Source organism: Petaurus breviceps, unplaced genomic scaffold (genome assembly GCF_028583685.1).
Source record: "Petaurus breviceps papuanus isolate PSGF00001 unplaced genomic scaffold, PetGlider_PUasm1.0 189, whole genome shotgun sequence".
Taxonomy (NCBI): Eukaryota; Metazoa; Chordata; class Mammalia; order Diprotodontia; family Petauridae; genus Petaurus; species Petaurus breviceps.
In genome coordinates, this window is record NW_027185809.1 from 7,943,516 (window position 1) to 7,963,504 (window position 19,989).

At 40.6% G+C, this 19,989-nt stretch overlaps 1 protein-coding gene across 5 annotated transcripts in view; it reads right to left on the minus strand.

Annotated features, from left to right (window-relative positions):
- MACROH2A1 (macroH2A.1 histone) overlaps window positions 1-19,989 on the minus strand; it is a 105,676-nt gene that overhangs the window by 38,444 nt on the left and 47,243 nt on the right. For 4 of the 5 annotated variants that reach the window (XM_069091878.1, XM_069091875.1, XM_069091877.1 and 1 more), the window contains exons 3-4: window positions 4,553-4,659; window positions 2,929-3,126 (exon numbers count right to left, since the gene is read on the minus strand). In XM_069091878.1, coding sequence (XP_068947979.1) covers window positions 2,929-3,126; window positions 4,553-4,659 — 305 coding nt within the window. The remainder of the gene's footprint in view (window positions 1-2,928; window positions 3,127-4,552; window positions 4,660-19,989) is intronic. The other variant, XM_069091876.1, reaches the window with a different exon arrangement.

Genomic DNA, 19,989 nt, shown 5'->3' on the forward strand with positions numbered 1-19,989 from the left:
ACTGGGCAAGAGAAGTGGCTGGGTAGATGGTAAGGTCCCGAGGTCCTTGGAGTCAGGGGAGACGGTCCCCTACCCAGACAGTGAGTCCAAGGGTTAGAATGGAGTGGGGCTCTGGCATACTTCCAGCAGAGGTGAGGACACACACACACACACACACACACACACACACACACACACACACACACTCTCTCTGTAGTTCAAGTCACTTGAACCTCTCAGTGTCCTCAGCAACTCTCTAAGTTAAAGATGAACTGTTCATTTCCCATCTCAACACAAAACCAACCCCACTTCAACACCCCACCACCCCAAAACAACAATAACAGAACAGGCAGCATGAGGTAGTTGGTGGCAAGCTGGCCTTAGAGTTACAAAAACATGAGTTCAAGTCCTGCTGTTAATACGTCCCCACTGGGCAAATTACTGAATAAACTCCCAGAGCTGCACTTCCCTCATTTGTGAAATGAGAAGGGTTGGAGCAGATGACCTCCAAGGCCCTCTCCTGCCCCAGCTCTATGATCCGATAATTAGATAGGCAGACCAGACCGAGACTAAAGATTGGCTGTGCTTATGGAAGATATCCAGGAGGGGGCACAATTTTTTTTCTTAAAAAAAAAAAAAAGTCTTTACTGGCCATGTTGTAGGAATGGCTGGCAGCCATTACTGTCTAGGCTTCCACAGGACCTCATTCTAGATGGAAGCAGAAAGACCTTGTTTGCTGGTAGAAACTGAAATAAGTAACCAATCTTCATCTGGGGAAGTAGAAGCAGACCTAATTCTCCCATTCATCTTCTGTGATTCTAAGATCCCCTACAGTTCCGACATTCTGGGTTTGTATAGAGAACCATATAGTCTCCATGAAACAGAAATTAAGATTTGTCCACTTAGGGAATTTTGAAATAGCTTTTTTATACTTACTGATAGTGTAAGGAAGGATATCACAGTAGAGAGCCAGTCACTAAGTTAGGAATACCAACATTCAAATGCCACCTCTAACACATACTGGCTGAGTAACCTTGTACAAGCCATTGACTCTCAGTGTCTTGGGCCACTTTCCAAAACTATAAACTGCAAGAGGTCCCAAGATGACTCAGAAGAGGTTTTCTCCCCTCAGAGTTCCTGCACCAACGAAATCTCAGATCCAGGCCCTGTGCTCCCCTAGCTGTATTTATCTACTTGGAGGCAATGTGGTACACAAGGCAAGAGGACCTGGTTTGGGGCCCAGGTTCTGCTACTTACTGTGTAACTGTGGGTAAGTCACTTAACTTTTCTGGGTCTCAGTTCCACATCTGTAAAATGAGGGGGGGTGGGACAAAATGGCCTGCAAGATCCTCTCCAGCTCTAAATCTATGAAGAATAAATGATTACCCTATGAACACAGTTCTATCCTGTCAGATAAAGAGGCGGAGGTAAAGGAAGCAGAATATGGCATGCACTCTCAAACTGCTTTGTGGTAAGTTTTGCTTAATTGTCCCCTTATTAGAAGGATTGTTTTTTTAAAAGACATCAATAAAGCACTTTTTAAAAAGAAGAATAGGTTGCCAAGGAGTTGGGAGAAGAGATTTTCAAAACATAATAGCCAGCAGGATGTACTGGGCTGTTTTCATTGGCCAAAGAAGAGACAGGAGGCTAGAACGAATGCCTCTTATGCACTCTTTAAGCTCAAGTGTTGTGGTGCCCAACTCAATAAAATGCATTTGATAAGGCAAAGGGAAAAGTTTCCCCTTTACCCATGAGGCCTCTTGATTTAAAATGGAAGTCACAGACCTAGAAAATAAGACAAATGTGCTTATAGTACATTTTTAGCTGCTCCTCTCTGGGCAGATCAAAAATAAGCAGATTGCTACGTTTCATGAGGAGTCAGCTTGATATTTCCCCATAGAAAATATAATGCTACAAGTAGTCTGGATAGCCAAAATTCAGATCTGTAGAAACTTTTTCATGCTCACCAACCCTCCCACTAAGAAAAAGGCAAATCATTCTAATTTGCTTGTTTTATTCCATAAATTAAAAAAGAACAAACATAATCTGTATTTTAGGAGATCCAGCAGAACAGTCTGTTCATAAGAGCAAAGCATCCCCCCACCTACCCCACTCCCCAGTAACCATTAGGACCTTTCCCTCATTCTCTGAGTAGGAAGACATGGCACTAAATGTCTGGGCAGCATTTGTGTTTTTCTCATCGACGCTGGAGTAATAACATTCCAATGAAGAAAACATCTGGGACATTTGGGAATGCTCCCATTCACTGGGAGATATAAAGTCACTGCAATGAGTAGTGACAACTGGGAAAAGTTATTTTTCAAGGGGCCAACATATTCCTTTGAAAGTAAATTTCCCCCCTTGAGTAATCAACCAGCACACTCTCTTTTATGTTGGACATTTAATTTTTGAGGAATGTAGATTGCTTGAAGGAAAATTCATGAATAGCCACAGCCAGAGGCAGAAATCTATATGGGATCAGAAGAACTGCTCCACTTAGCTGCCCCATAGGCAACTTGTGATTTTGTATCCAACATGACACCAAGGGATAGGATGTGAAGAGGCTGGCTGTCCTACATGACATAACCAGTGAAGGTTAGAGAGATGATGGTGTTAGAAGGCATACACAGTTCCGTCAGTCACAAATGTGTCCAACTCCTTAAACCCATTTTTGACTTTCTGCCTCTAACCAGTCTTGGGGATAAAGTTTTCCCTAAGGTATCAGTTACTGTACAAAGCAGGACTTTCTTTTATTTGCCCTAAATTTATTTCATCCAAAGTTCAGAAGAGACTCCCTCAGTCTAGAGGACATACTTGCAGTTTAAGTGGTACTTTGCTGTTGCTTCCCCCCCAGTGCCTTGTGCACAGAAAGGGCTTAATAAATGCATGTTGGGTTGAATAGGGTTATAAGGCTCATGTCTCCCACAGTGGCTTGGCAGAACAGCATACCTTAGTTTTCCTGGGTCCTTTCTTGCCCCCTGCTTTCTTTGACACAGGTTTCTTCTGTGACGGAGATTTGGCCTTTTTGGCTGGAGGGGGAGTAATGATGGCTTCCAGCTTGCCTTTGGATCCTCTCTTCTTTGCTAGCAATTCTGGATGGATATTTGGTAAAACACCCCCACTGGCGATGGTAACTCCCTTTAACAGCTGCCGGCAAATCAGAGGGGCACATTATTAATCAATGTTTCCAGGCCTGCAGAATGACAACTTTTTCATACGGAAGCTGATCATGATCCTAAAACCATGGAAAATCAGAACTGCAGGGAACTTAGGGATCACCTAAAACTGTGGCCCAGAAAAGGGAAAGGCCCTATGACTGAACTGGGGCCAGAAGAAAAGTTTCTGAATTAGAAAAAAAAGTGTTCTTTCCCCAGTGACCTCTCCATGAGGGAAGCTATGTCATGTATTCCTAAATGGAGACTGTACGACAAGATCTCTCAGGCTCCTTCTAATTCTGAGATTTTAAGAACTTACTTTTAATAAATGCTACACTTTGCCCCACTGTCATACACACAGTTCCAAGCACTGACATTTACATTGTACTCTTCCTTCCTCAAACTGCACATACCTTATTCCACTTCACTTTAGAAGTATGCTGGTAAACATTTAATAACCAGCTCTCAAAAAAAAAAAAAAAAGGTACACATGACACATTTTTAAGATTAATCTACATTAATACTTTTTTTTCTATTACTTTCTTAAGTTTACAAGAAAAGAAAATAATAATTAAGGCCTGATTTTGCAGCACTGGCCAATTTCTGAAGCAATGGGCTCTCATGACCAGGTATGAGCCACTTGCAACACACCAATGTTCCAGAGCCTCCTCCCTTTCCTTCTGTATAATCAAGACAAGACCTTTCTATAATTAGCACGATACATGAATTGTCTGGTATATCATACGTTTCAGTAGGAAAGATGATCATTTATTAGTGTGGATTTGTTCCTTCAAGAGTCCTATACTTGAATTCTACTTTAATATCTGACTGTGGAGTGGTGGTGATGCCGAGATCTCCAAGCCTAAGCCAGAGAAGCACAACCTTCAGTCGGCAAGGAAGGATTTGACTAAGAGGCACCTGACAAATTATACACATCTGGTGCCTAAGGAGCAGACCAGTTAGGTCCAGAGAGGCTAATTATTAGCAAGGTGACCACAGCAGAGGTATAAACTCCTGGTCCTTCCCAAGTGCACAGAACCAGATTAAAATATAATTGCCAAATGTTTAAAAAAAATTTAAATACAACAAAGCTTTATACATAAAAATGCAGCCCACACCACTCAGACTACAGGTAGTAAGTTTTTCAACAGGAGAATCTCTTAAATACAATCTACTAAAATTGTGGGTTCAATAACTGAAAATTAGCCCAGGCCTGTAGGCCATGAGGTTGCATGAAAATGAAAGAGAAATCAAAGCAGTGAGCCTTGATGCAGATCCCATCCTTTAGAACTTGCAGACATGGAAAAGCTTTGGAGGAGGGCAAAATGATTAAAAAAAAAAAAAAACTGGGACGATTTTTGCTGGAACAACTTCCTCAGACTATCTGCCTGAGACGCGCCCTCGGCTCATGTTCCTACCTGGTTCAACTCCTCATCGTTGGCGACAGCCAGAAGGATGTGTCGAGGAGTGACTCTCCCCTTCTTGTTGTCCCTCGCTGCATTCCCAGCCAATTCCAGAATTTCTGCTGTGGATGGGGAGAGGCAGAAGAACATGGCTCTTGGTGAGTATCACAGAAGAAAAACCCCCTCTGTGACATACACAGAAAATTCTTCCATTAGGCACCGAAGCTTGACTACCTCATGAAACTTCACAGTTCTGAGCAAATGTCTCATTCTTTCTTGATTCTAACAACTATCATTCAACATGGTAACATGAGAAAATTATCTTCCAGGACCTTGCTATGAAGGTTAAGTAGCGACTGAATGAGCACACACAGCCTTTGTAAGGACAATATAGACTTTACTATTGTGCTCAGCATTTTGGCCTAAATTTTACACATAAATCATAGCAAATAATGACAATAATAGAAATAAACATTACAAGCATATTATTACTATAATATTTATTAAATAGGCATCTATTGTTTTATAAATATCTGTTACTGTTTTTTAGAAGTCATGTTAGCTCTGCTGTTTAACCTTTTTCTGTGTTCTTGACTTAAGACCTGTCTTCAGAGAAAAAGAGAGGGCCCTATTAACAAGGAAATAGAGCAAGTTTATGATGAGTCCTAGAATAACTTGGCTTTTTGAAGAGATTCTCAGTTATGTCAAGTCTGTCAATAAGTTTATAATGGTTTCTGGTTGGAAAAGATGAATTGTCTTTATTGGTGGAATCTAAATAAAAACTACATACAATTCTTAGTTCTATAGCTCAAAAGACAGAAAAGGAAAGAGTTAAGAAAGAGAAGAGAGGAAAGAGAAAAGGTATCAAAAAAAGACCTCAGTGGAAACTAAATACTTGCATTCTAAATTTATAAAAGCCACTAGCACAAGTTCCAGTATCTGTGGTGTTAGGAATAGATGCCAATGTCCTTCATTCTGCAGAGCCATAACTAGGAATATTTCTTCTTCTTCTTCTTCTTTGGAGGTGATCAGGGTTAAATGACTTACCCAGGGTAACACAGCTAGTAAGTATCTGAGGTCAGAGTTCAAATCAGGTCCTCCAGATTCTAGAGCCAATGCTGTATCCACTGTACCACCTAGCTGCCCCTAATTAGGTATCCTTCTAAATTATGAAAAACATATTCTTTACCTTTGTCATTTGGAGGGAGAGAGTAGCAATAAAGCTAAAAAAAAAAAAATGAAAAGTAGATGCTCATCAACTCGGAAAGTACTTGGGGTTTATTAATTAAATAGGGTTCTACTGAGCCCTAAGAAATAAAAAATACGACGAATTCATAGAAATATGGGAAGAATTTTACAAATTGACACAAAACAAAGAGAACCAGGAGATCAATATGACTATATGATAATGTAAATGATGTACAAGAGGTAGCTGAACTTATATTAAACGCAAAGACCAATCTTGACATCAGAAGCCAGGTGATGAAAAACCACATTTTCATGCATTTATATCTTCTTTCTCTTGTAAACTTTTTGAAGGCAGGAACCTTGTATATATTATTCTTCATTTCATTAATTGTAGCCCTTTATCCTAAGTCCAAGATGACCACATTTTAAAAACATTAGCATTCACAATTGAAAAATCAGAGATGGGGTGGCTAGGTGGCACAGTGAATAGAGCACTGGCCCTGGAGTCAGGAGGACCTCAGTTCAAATCTGGCCTCAGACACTTAACACAAAAACTAGCTGTGTGACCTTGGGCAAGTCACTTAACCCCAATTGCCCTCCAAAAAGCAAAAAAAAAATCAGACATATCAGTATAGATACATAATCAAACGTGTGTTTTTTAAATGTTTCAGCAAGGATTTGGTCATATTACTCTCCTATTCAAAAATGTGGCTTCCTATTTCCTATGGAGTAAAATTTATACTCCTTTACCCAGTATCCAAGAAGCTGTAGCTTCCCTAGGTAGTTTGGTGACTAAGTGCGCACTCAGGACAGAGCTAAATATGAATCCTGACTCAGCCATTTACTAGTTGTGTGACCCCGGACAAATTAGATAACCTCTCCTGAACTTAGTTTCCTCAGTCTGAAAAATGGGAATATAAAACAGTAACATAAAGTAACCTAACATAACACAACATGATGTAACATATATCATCTATGAAGTAGGTGGGTTTTTTTAAGGATCAAGTGAAATAATTTATGTAAAATGTGTAGACTCTCAGATGCTATATAAATATTAGCTTTTATTTTAACATTACTTCCCTCAATACCACCAAAATGTGCTATTTTTTTGTATCCTGAACACAGTGTACTATAGCAACTCCAGTTCTTTACTCATACTCTCTTCTCTTTTCCTGAAGTCCCTACTCTCATCAGATGATTCCCACCCACTCTTTAAAACCCAATGCGAATGTTATTTGGTCCATGAAGTTAGGCTATTCTTAATCCTTCTCATTGTTAACAAACTTTTCCTTGAGTTTCAGAATTCTTCACGTCTCTAATGAACCTATCCACAATCATTATGTCAGAGTTAACAGAACAGGTTTTACCCTGCTTACTCTACTATAAAGTCCAAGAGGGTAGGAGGGCCAGGTCTGATTTAAATTTTGTATTCCTAACTTATAATTCTCAACACAGAAATCTGCACACACTAAGTTAAGAGATACTTAATATATGAATGGATGAATGTTCATTCATTCAATTAAGTGAAAGACATATTAGATTGCCTGTTTACAAATATTCCTTTTTGTATAAACACGGGTCAGTAAGAAATTTCACAGCCAAAATAACAAAATTTCTGCAAGATGAAGTGGAAGCAATGTTGGATCTGGAGTCAGAAGGCTTGGATATTATAACTTCTCCTTAGAGCTTGTTGACCTTGTGCAAGTTATTTGATTTCTCTGGACCTCATCCATGATTGTAAATGAACTGCCACGAGCAGCATAGTGTAACAGAAAACACTGGATTTGAATTCAAAGGAATTCAAATTCCAGCCCTGAAAGCTATATTATGACCCTAGGCAAGTCACAAAGTCACTTCTCCTTTTTGGGGGCTCAGTTTCTTCACCTGTAAAATGAAGAAGTTGGACTAGATCAGAATCTAGCTCCATAAACTTAAAAAAAAATTGATAATCGCAAATCAATGTAATTGGCTTTCTTTGTAATCCTACGATCTTATGTGCGTGCGTGTCCTAAGTGTAAGACCTGCCCCACAAGAATAAAACAAAACCACTCAGGAAACCCATATGGGAGTTACACTTAATAGGCAAGGATCATCATGGAAGCATCACAAGGAACATCACAGAAATGAAATGAGATGAAAGTAAAAGATGACATCATGATTCTACTTTTCTTTTTTTTTGCTTTTTGGACGGGGGAGGGCAGGGCAATTGGGGTTAAATGACTTACCCAAGGTCCCATGGCTAGTAAGTATTAACTGTCTGAGGTTAGATTTGAACTCAGGTCCCTCCTGACTCCAGGGTCAGGGTTCTATTCACTGTGCCACCTAGCCACCCACTGATTCTACTTTTCTGGAACAGGGAGAGAGTCTTTGAAAGTCCCTCTCAGTTCACAGATTTACAATAGAGTAACTGGAAGAGGCCTTTTCCTCTGTACCTTATCAACACAATTCAACCAACATGTTATGTTTTCTTTATTTTTCACAGCTCACATTTTTTAACTGCTTTAACATTTACAAAGTGCTTTCCTCACAAAAATCCTATGAGGTGGGGAGTCTTAGGATCATTATTATAATTTCATAAAAGAAGAAATGAGGCTCCAAAATATTCAGTAATTTGCCTGCTAATAAATGTCCAAGCAGAGATTCATTCAAGCCCAGGTTTCCCGATTCTACGACCTTCGCTCTTTCTACTAGGCCACACCAGGTCCACTAATCATTTTAAGCATGTCCCTTTTCAGTTAAGTAGAGAATGATGTAACTGCTCCATTGATCAAGATATAAAGGGCAATGGTTCTGGTCACTTAACCAATTTCAGGTGACCAGTCATTTATCAGATATGCTGAAACAAAGTCTGGTAAAGTTTCCTGGCCAGATCAATTTTGACTATATTTCTCTTCCATTCATTAAGTGAAGCACCAATTACGCAAACTTACTCGCTCCCTTGACAGAGGTGTCCCAAGCAGCTTAAGCACAATTTGCCAGGTAGTGAAATAAAATACTGTAACAGTTTTGACACTTGGGTTAGCAAACAAGAATTAGATAAATTACAGGACGGGCACCTGCCACTATTGGGCTCTGTACAGTCACCCTGGATAGGAAACAAGGAGACGTTTTTCAAAGGTTTTTCTATTGGGTTTGTCTTGTCTTGTCTCTCTTTCCCTGATGTGGATGACTTCTGTCTCTTTTTAACAGGTACCTGGAGGAGCTGAGCACCAATATTTTTCGGATGTTATCAGCATAAGTAGGTGGGTGTGGTGAAAAGAGTGAAGAAGATGTGGATAGAAATGCTACTTCAGTCAATTATTAGCTGTGATCTGGCAAGTCACTTAACCTCACTCAGTCTCAATTTCCGAATTTGTAAAATGAGAGAATTGGACTTCAATAGCTTCAAAGGTCTGTTCTATCTCTAAATCTGTTATCCTGTGATTCTGTGCATGGCTAGGCTAGCAAGTACACAGCTAAAGAATTAAACAAAGAATGAACGGGGACGTGGGGGGGAGGGGAGCGTCACACCCCTAAAGAATGCTGTATTTGTCATAAAAAAAAAGAAAATGTTGCACTCACAGAAGTGTGATTCAGCTAAACCCTGTTCCTTCAGCAGGAAATTCAGTTTGAAGTTACGGTTTTCTAATGGCCGTTAATGGAAGTTGAGGTGTCCTACTTTCTTTCCTGTCTGGTAAATAGTATTAGGGGGTTCCCTGCAAGAGGACCCAGAGAGGCAAAGCTGGAACTGTTTAAAGAATTAGGAAAGGGAGGGGACACAGAAAAAAGAAAGGAATTTATGGGGGAAATTAGAGAAGAAAGAGTTGTGCTTAAAAAAAAAATTTCTCCTACCTCTTTACTCTATTACTGTATGCAAGAAAGAGAGCAACTGATTCCGACACTGACAGGACCCAATGTAACCATGGCTAATGAAAGTCAAGCCCAGAGGTGAAAAGAATAGGAATGAGCAGCTTGATGTTCGTACTTGTATGAAAATAGTTCCTTCATGAGAATGGGACCAGCAAGTGGCTGGGGAAGGTAGAAAGGTAAGAAAAGACAGCTCAGTGGCTTGAAGAGGGACACCATGGAATCCAGGGACAATCCTCATTTGTCTGTTCTGTCCTTCCTATTTACCCTGTTGCTGAAACTTCAGCAGCCTCAGTGATTTTACTAGGGAAATACTTATGATGGTGTTTATTTAATGGCAATGAAGTTGAAAACATCCAACCATGGAAGTGGATATAGATATTCTAAGAGAGGGAAAGTAGCTACCAAATCCCCTTTTCCTAAAATTCAGGGAAAACCTAGGCTCCCTTCCAAGTCTGCTATGTTGGAGGCTCCTTTCTCACACAAGCTATGCAGACAACTTATACTGTGAATTCACATGGTTCTGGGCCTTAGTTTTGGAGAAAGATTTGGAATGAGATGATTCTATTCTGATGATGACTGGTTGTACGGCTCTACCCTCGTAAAGATCTGTTTCCCCTTTTTTTTTTTTTTTGTTTAAAAAGGAAGGGTTCACACCTGGGAATCCTTTTATTTATCTTTTGTTGACTCATTAGCACACATCATCACACAGCACCTATTCCAGACCTTCCCCAAGTCCTCAAAACTCCAATTCCATTCCCATCATTCTTGGATAAATGACCTTGACCTTTACTTTATTAAAAAATGGAGGCAATCTAATGCAAGTTCTCATACACACCATCCTTCTCCCCTAAACATATTTCTGACAGTTCCTATGCCTATTCTCTATGACTTTCCTCCAAACTCAGAGTAAGATGCAGACATCTTCCTATCCTAAGTCTAAGTCTTGCCCTTATTGCCCTAGACTTCATTTCTTCCTGACTACTGATAGATGCCAACTCCATGTTTATAACCTCTCAGTTTCTTCCATCTTCTCCTTCCAACAAACAGGTCCTTTCTGCCCTGTATAATAAAGAAGCACTGGCCTTAGAGACACAAATGCTGGGACTCAAGTACTACCTCTGCCATTTGTTTTCTGAGTGACTTTCAGTAAGTCCTTGGGGGCCTTAATTCCTTCTTTTGCAAAATGAAGAGAATGGAATCTTAGTTATTTAGCTGGGAAATAAATAACATGCAAGTCTTATAATAAAAGAATCATAGATTTAGAGCTGGAAGGGACCCATTTGAGGCTATTAAATCTAATCCACTAATTTTACAGATCAGGAAACTGAGGCTGAGAGAAGTGATTTGTCCAGGGTCACTTCCTGTTCTACCATGCTATGGATCTCTGAGTTGTGACCTGCATTTAGTCCTGCAACATGGGGAACCTGAAAAAGAATAAGGTGCTAGGTTTGGAATCATTTGTCCTGTATTATAATTCCAGCTCTGCCATACTATTGTAATCTTGGGAAAGTTCCTTAAACCTTCTCCATCTGTTTGTTAGCTCATATACAAAATGAGGGGGTTGGACTAAATAATCTATTAGATTGCTTCCAGTTCCATTCTTCTTCATTTCACCCACAAACTTCTCAAATGACAGTTTACATCACATACTTTTATTTGATCATCATCTACCCTCTCACTAACTCCTAAAAATGCCAGAAGCAGAGGAACAACAAAAATTTTGAGGCTCCAAAATAAATAGAGCCACTACCACGGGCCATTGTGAACCTTATCCAGCATGGAACGGTTTCACACTGCGTATCTGTCTACAACACAATCCAAAATGGAATCCAAAATCAAATAATACAAAATGGAGTCCAAACGGAGGTAACGGCCTGTCAGAGTAGTAAGCAGGCATATTCCCTACCCACATGATTCTCCCTTTCCACATGAATTTGGGAACTCCTTTATGTGATGTGAAGTCTACACAAAGAGTACTCAGTTACCCTCTGATAGCTGTGCAATGGCGTTTCTAACTGTTTACTCGGGCACTTTTTTTTCCAGATGGACAGTTACTATAGCAACCCCTTCATCAAGGGACACACAAGACAGCACCCCAAGACACACCTTTTCAAAAACACACTCCACGCCCATCCCCTCCTCCTCCTATATGGATGGCTGAATGTTCCACAATAGCAAGAGAAAAATGCGCACAAAGACCCCAAACAAAACAAACCCCTAAACATCTGCTGTCCTTTCCAAGTTTCTAACACAGTCTCCTTCCGCACTCTGTAGAAAAAAAGGGACGTAAAAGTGCCTCCCTGGTAAGAGATAAGGCAGCAAACAGCCTATAAAAGAGTAGAAAAAAAGGAAGGAGATGCCAAATGCTGGCAGCTTCAACATGATGTGACAATTCCCTTCTCACTCCCGGAGGGCACTGTGCAGGCCAAGAGGGAGAAGTAGGAGGGGAGTAGAGAGAATATAAAAGGCGGGGATGAGGGAGGGCAGGGGGAGAAGGGAGAGGGAAAGAGAGGAGTGAGAAAAACAACGGGCACAAAGGCAAAAGAAAGGGAAAAGGGGTAAAGGAGGAGGGTTGAAAGGGAGAGAAAGGAGATGAGAAGAGAGAGGGAGAAAGAGAAAGAGAAATTATGGAAGGAGGAGACAAATAAGAAAGAGGAATGAGAAGAGGAGAAAAGGAGGAGAGGGTCAAAAAAGAAGATAGAGACAGAGGGGGAAGGAAAAGAGAGAGACACAAAATACAAACAAGATCGGCAAAGGGTGTTTCTAGGCTTTGTTTTCCTGCAAATGGGCGAGCCCCTCCTTTTTATGCTCTAACAAGACACAAGGTCACAGAGACTTCAGGCATTGAACTGCACACTAAATTATTAACAGCCAAATTCTGCTCCCCAAAATGATTCTACATACCATTTGCATCAACTCTACCAAAACCTTGGTGATTTTCAGCAGGAGGTGAACTGTTTTGCATTAAATCAGAACCAGCTTCAGTTATTGCCTAAAACTTGAACTGAGCCCAAACTCTTTTAGGGGAAGGTTTTCCTAAGTTCACTTAATTTGTTTTGGGGAAGGTTTTGTGCATATTTGAATTTCCTGACTGTAGCTGGATTACGGCAAAAGAGAATCTCAGGAGCCAAGAATACCCCAGGATTCACAGACCAAAACCCTCATCTTGCAGAGACTAATGGAGTAAGTAACTTTTGGATAAAATTTGAGAAAGAATTCTCAGGTGTTACAAGTGACTCTTCTTGGAACAAAAGGAACCTGAATGGAAGAACAAAGGAAAAGTAAGGAGGAAGAGAACAAAAACAAAAACAGAACCCCTCATGCGGGGTATAGCAAGTTCATGGCTACCTTTATTAGGTCATTTTTACTCCACTCTTCAGCTAAGGAAAAATTATTCATTTTCTATAAAAAATGTCCACCGCGGAGCTGTTTCATACCTATTAGAACCTGGGGTGAAGTCTAAAAGGAATAAAAAGGTGGGGGCAAGTTTACCAATTAGAAAAGTTGTAGCTAAAAAGACAGGTTGAAAAGATGAGAAGTTCTCTTCAATCTCATTAATTCTTATTGTGCAAAAGCACACTAGATTTAGGCAGCTCTCCTTTCAGCTCCGTTAGCTTTAAAATCTATATTGGCCCAAGCTCACCCACACTTCATGACCTGCCAGCTGCATCATTTGCAGTGACCCCAGGCCTAGGAGACACAGCATCCTTTTCTCTCCCCAGAGCAGCAATCTTGACAGATTCCTCACTGGCCTAAATGTCCCTTGGCCTCATTGAACATGATATTTTAAAGGCTGTTCTGAAAAAATTCCTGCAGCCTTGAATAACAGTGTGATTTGGCAGCCTTTTCAGCCCCTAACCAGCTGTCAGAATGTGAGTACCTTTGACAGGTCTACTTTCCGAGTTCATTCAGAGACCAAAGGCTTAGGTTTTGGTTTTTTTTTTTCCTTAAGTTTAGTGTTTTTTTTTTTTTAATTTCTTGAACTAAACCATATCTGTTGTATTGAAGCCTTTTGTCTATCTTCTCTTTAGGGAGATGAAGTCATGGTTTGCAGAATTAGGCTCATAACAACTAACAGGTGATGTGTTGAGGCCAAGCCAAATTTTTAAATACAGACCTTCCAATAGGAAAAAGTCAGGGGCCTTTTCAGAGCTGTTTGAAGAGACTCATGTAACAAAAGAGAAATTGAAAATAACATCTTGAAATCAAAGAAAAGCAAAGGCTGTTGTAATCCCAAGGAGAAAACAGGCATTTGCTACAAAGCCAACAACATGACAAGGTATCTGTTTATTGTATTTCTTTAAGTTAATCAACCTTCCATCAGCAGTTTATTGAGTTCAGAATTGTTTCACACAATTCCGGAAGGTTTTAACCCAATCAACCCCAATCTGAGGGTGACTGTAGAGTTTCCTGCATGCCTCCCCTAACTACAGTCTCCTCCAATCCCCTCGGACTCTCCCAAATCTCAGTAGTTAAAGAAGGATCCACATGCATTCCTGTACTCGTGCCTCATCTGAGACCCCTCCAGAACTGTTGTCCTAAGAGCTTACATGCATAAAGCACGTGAAATTTTTACAAAGTTCTACGCAAATATAAGTATATATGAAGATTTATGAAGTCTCACACATACATATAAATATAAAGAACCTCATTGATCCTCACAAACTCCATGAGAGTTGCTGAATTATTATCATCCCCATTTTACAGATGAAGTCCTAGTTAACTCCAAGCTCAAAGTCACCCAACCCTTAGGGCATACACACAGCATAATCAATCCTCTGGGCTACACCCTGGACTTGGGTCTTCACTGCAGTACTGTAGAAGAGCACTGGACATACAGAGGGCAAGGCCCCCGACTTCTTTGTATCCTTAAAAGGTGCATAGCACCTGGCACAGAGCAGACCTTTAAAATGCTTGCTGAGTGAATGACTGGATTTGAAGTCAGTCAGAAGATGTGGGTTGAGCAAATAACTCATTTTAAACTCCTTCTTATGTGCTATCCTCATAAGCTCCTTGGGGGAAGGGGCTGTCTTTTTATTTGGATTTCTATTCTCAAGACTGCAGAGCCCAGAACACAGTAGGTGTTTAATAAATACTTTAGCTAGCTATCCAATAGGTTGGCACGGTAAAGGTATAGAATAACATGATAAAAATAAAGTCCCTGAAAACAGGATGTATATTCATTCAGCTGGTGAAGCTTAGGTGTGAAGATGATATGTGAATAGATTATATCAGAGATGTCAAACATTCAGCCTGCAACATTCCCAAGTGCAGCTACAATCAGATTAAAATGAACTTGGAAAATATTTAACAAAATAAATAAAAATACAATAAAAACAAAGATAATGTTAGTATGCAGTTTCCTAAGTTAATATGTGACCTATAGGAATCCTTACGTACAATTTAGCACTTGATATCACTGGACTAGATGACCTCCCCTCATTCTGTCTGACCCACACAACCAAAGAATTCTAGGCAACTGAGAGAATTTGGAAATCTTCAAAGATCAAATTGAATTGTCCCCCACTTATAAACGAGGTCCTGGTCACATTCTTTCTTCTTGTCTTCATGTCTTTTATTCTGCACAACACTGCTAGTTCACTGCTCTTATTATCAGGAGACTGTCCCTGTATTGTGATACTCTGAACTGAAGAAAGTACCAGGGCTTTGTTATGCCTGATCAACTGAAGCATGATTTCTCCTGCTCTGTCCTTGGTGGGGCTAGTGAGCAACTAGCCTCAATGTTAAAGCCGCCTAAGTACCTTGAAAGGCATAAATATGCCAATTATTACTAACAATAACAACAATAATAACCAGTATGTGGAAGGTGAACATAGCCTAATCACCCACCCACTTCTAAATTCACCTACTTATCACAAAAGGTAGAGAGCACAGAGGTCATGGAGTCCAGTGGTTCTCAAACTTTTCCACAGCACTAGAACTAGTCAGTTTAAATCAGACTCTGGCAAAACTCTTGTAGTAAAATACTCTAAAATAATTATTTTAATGCCTGTTAAACAACAAAAGGTTCATTAAAAAAAATCTCCAAAGTGTTTAGGAATTCCTTGAAGCACAATCTGAGATTGGCAGACTTGATTTTCTAGCACACACACACACACACACACACACAAACATATATATATATATATATATATACATACATATATACATATATATATATATATATATATATATAACACATACAGGTATACACACAGGAGAGGGAGGGAGGGAAGAGAGAGGAAGAGGGAAAGACGGAAGAGGGAGGGAGGGAGAGGGAGAGTGTGTGTCAGTCTCATTGTGGGGGAAGAAGGGAGAGCAATAGAGAACCTGGTGTTTCCTCGCCTTGATAGTTTACACTTGGCTGTTACTCTTAACGGTTTACATATGTTTGAAAAAATGCACTTGAACCTGATTAACCTAAGTGCTGCCAGACATGACTTGATTGAACACAGAGTGTATGTCTTGGCCCAGCAGGCTCGTTATTCCTTAGAGTTGGGGTCTTGGTTTTTAGTCCCTGACCTTCTTCTGCATTTGCCAAACTTGCATTCATGAGGGGAGAGTCAGAGCTGACAGGTGTCAGCTGCCAATCACTGGCTAGTGCCCACCCCACATTTGCTGAGGCAGCAAATGCCATCACTATTAGTAAAGAAAAGGAATGGAGGAGGTGACCTCATCAACACCAGCTAGTCTGAGGAAAATATTTTTGAGCTCTAGCCATCTGGGAGGTCTCTGTTGTCCCTAAGAATCAACTTTTTCTTTTGAAGACTAAACTCATTTGAGAGGAAGTGGCTAATTTGTATATTTGTCTACTGAAATACCAAACTGCAAACTTTTGCCATTCATTCATCTCAGAAGAGAAGGGCAGGTACGACACAAAGAGATCTGCTGAAAACTGAGAACAATCCGGGATTTCTCATAAACCGTTACTGAAAAAGAAGCAACTCTCCTTACTACCACTTCAGCAAGATTCCAGAGACAGAGATCACACCTTCATTTCCTTCATTCAAAGCTTTTGGTCTTAAACTCCCCATCCATCTTGTTCCTTGGAGTGGAAACTAACCACATGGTATGTCTCTGTCTCTAACAAAACTTCTGAATTTCATTTCTTTCTTGGTTTGCTGGGCTTCATTGTGAAGCACTATGAGCTTGGTGATTAAGAAGGCAATTTCTGAAACTTTCCGATCCAAAGATGTGGCTACTCTCCAATATATGAATCAGGAGAATCTACGGGCTAGGCATTTAGCACCCTTGTTCCAGTTTCTCCCCTCCCAATGGTCAAAAGGTAGAGAATAGATGAACATCTTTCCTAACATTCCTCCTGGCTGCAACTCATCTGGCACTATTAGATTCATCTTTCTGAAACATGATTTTCATCACAGGATAGAAGTCATTTAGTCCAACCACCTCATTTTACAGGTGAGGAAGCTCAGGCCTTCATAGGCTGAATGACTTGCCCAAGGTAGTAACATGGATAAGTGATAGAGCCAGGATTCAAACTCAGTTTACTCTCCTCTCAGAAACATCCAATAGTTCTCCATTGCTGAGAGGATAACGTCTAAGCTCTTCACCTAGCATTCAAGGCCCCCCACAACCTAGTGCCACCTTACTTCTTTGATCTCATTCCATACTGCTCCTGTATATGAACCCTCTATGTTACCCAGACTGGCCTTTTGATTGGGCCCCCACACCTTTCACATTTCTCTCTCCATCCCTTTGTTCACATCATTTCTCCTGACCTAGAATGCCGTTCCTTTCTCTCACCACCCACTTAAATGTCTGTCCATCTCTCAAGGATCACATCGTCATGAAATCTTTCCACAATCTTCTGCAGTCTCTACACCCTTAGGCCTCACTGTCTGTATGGTCTTATTTGGTACTTGGCACAAGCTGGAGCCAGAAGGGACTTTGGTCATCTAGGTCTAACTCCCTCCTTTTAAAGATGAGGAAACAGGTTGAGGGAGGTCAAGTGACTGGCACAGGGTCACAAAGATGGAAAGGAATAGCCAAGACTTAAAGCCCGTCCTGAGTCAGAGCTTTTTTCCATTGTACCATATTAGTTATTTCTTTATGTGTGTATGTCTTTTCTCCCCAACAGACTATGAGCTCCTTGAAGACAGAAACTATATGCCATACACCTCTGTTTCATCCATGTAACCTGGAATAAGCACCCACAGGTCGTACACATTTAGTAAGCATTAATAAAAAGATGACACTGAAAGCTGCCTAGAGACACTTGCGGTCATTTTTAAAACCCAAGCCCTGGTTTCTTCTGACTGTTAAGCTTCCCATAATGCTGAAGAGAAGTAAGCATGGAGGAAACTCTATTTTGAGGGAGGGTTACTATGCAACAGATGGAAACTTTGCTGGAGTCCCCATGTGCTGGCTGGCTGGCTCACTCACTCTGCTGAGCCTCTCCTCTCGCACCAGCTGCTCCTTCGGGCAGCTCTGGCAGCTCTCCCGCTGATCTCAGAAGATAGCAGGAACCAGAGCTGAATGAAACTTCAGAAATGCTCTAGTCCAAAGTTCTACTTTTACATAGGAGGCCCAATGAGGTCCATAGAGGGGAAGGGTATCACCATAAATCATACATTTAGTAAGTGTAGAGTCCAGGTTGTTGGACTCTCAATCCAATGTTTTCCTGACAGGAAAGCCCTGCGTGATCCTTTCCAGCACAGAATTCAAGGAGCTGGAGGAAAGAAATGAGAAGAGAGACAGGATGGAGAACTCTCTGGTTCATGCTTACTTATGTGTGTATGTTACACAGTGCTTTAAGGTCTATAAAATGTTTTCCTGATAATTATTCATTAATATAGGTAATAATACAAGCGTTATTTCTATTTAATAAATGAGGAAAATGTGACTCAGAGCAGAAGGGACTTGCCTATGGCCACACAACTAGTAAACAGAAGAACTAGGGTTTGAATCTAGTTCTTCCGACTGAAGGTCTAGTATTTTATCCTATAAGGCAAAATCCAAACCCTCCCTTTCCTAGGAGAACAGAAAGGTTCCAGGGAAACAAGCAACATGGAAAAGGGCCCTGATTTAGAGTCAGAGGTCCTGGCTCTGAGTCCCAGTCCTACTGAAATGTGCTCTCTGGGTAATCGAGAGCAGCTTATTTAACCTCTCCAGGCCTCAGTTTACTTCCTCTGTAAAATGATATGGTTAAACCAGATGATCTCTAAGGTTTCTTCCATCTTTAATTTTATGACTGTTGTATTACATAATTTTGAGTCAACTAAAAGTACTGACTATAACATCTCCCTGTCTGTCACAAAAATTCCAGAAGTAATTTGCACCTTGTAATGGTAATGTAATTTGAATTTGAAGATCCCTTTGTATTGGCAAAAGTAGCAGGTACTTAACACTTAGTAACTGACCAAGCCTCTGATTAGGGGAGCAGAAGGAATGAGTCTCCTGTTACTGATGTAACAGGAAGGGGTTGGTTGAAAGGGTTTTGAGAAAGCTAATGCTGTGTATATAAGAAAAGCCCCAGAGAGGCACAGTCAGAATTTCCTTGATACCAAGAGCTGGTGGCAGAACAGCTACAGAAGAATGGAGAACTGAGTCCTAAGAACTTGTGGTGGTGGATCTTCTTCTGAACAGGATCCCAGCAGCCCGGAGCCCAGGTGACTGAGGAAGCATGACCAAGATGCTGAGATTTTGTTTGTGGCTTGGTTGAGCCTTGAATTCCGTGGAGCAGCAATAGTGAAGGATCTGACATGGACCAGACCCTGTGAACTTCAGTGTGGAGCAGGACCTACCCAGAGAGCTGGACAAGGAACTGGGAGCTGTCTGCCATTGAACCCAGGTGACAGTCTAGTAAATCCAGGTAGAATCTGGGACCATGGAAGGGGATCCAGGGAATCTCAGAAGAGGCCCCAAGTCAAGATGAAAAGACTTCTCCTTGGGTACTGAGTAATTATGGAATTATAGTTTACTAGTAACCTAAGGGGTGGAGAGTTTTGTGTATGATACTTAGTAACTGATTGGTGAATAAGTCACTGAGTTAATCAAGAGTTTGCCCCAAGAGTGGGAGACTTTGACTATGTACTTTGAAACTACTGATAAGTGACTGAGTTAACATATGAGTGACTATTTTACTTTGAGACTATGTTGTGAATATTATATTGTGATTTTTCTGTGATAAGTTGTAATATTGTGAATGCCATACCTTGATTCTCTGTGAAAGTTTTGCTTTGATTTGTTATGGAATAGAGTGATCACTATACTGTGTAATTAGAACCTTAAAAGCTGTTCACAGTAGCATTCTTCTGGAAAGCTTCTATGCATGGCATTACACACCTGCCTACTAGGATCCTCTTTTGAAAGTTCTAAAATCATATTCTGTCAGATCCAGTACAATGCTCTCATTTTACAGAGAAGGAAACTGAGGCCCAACAAAGAAAAGTGAC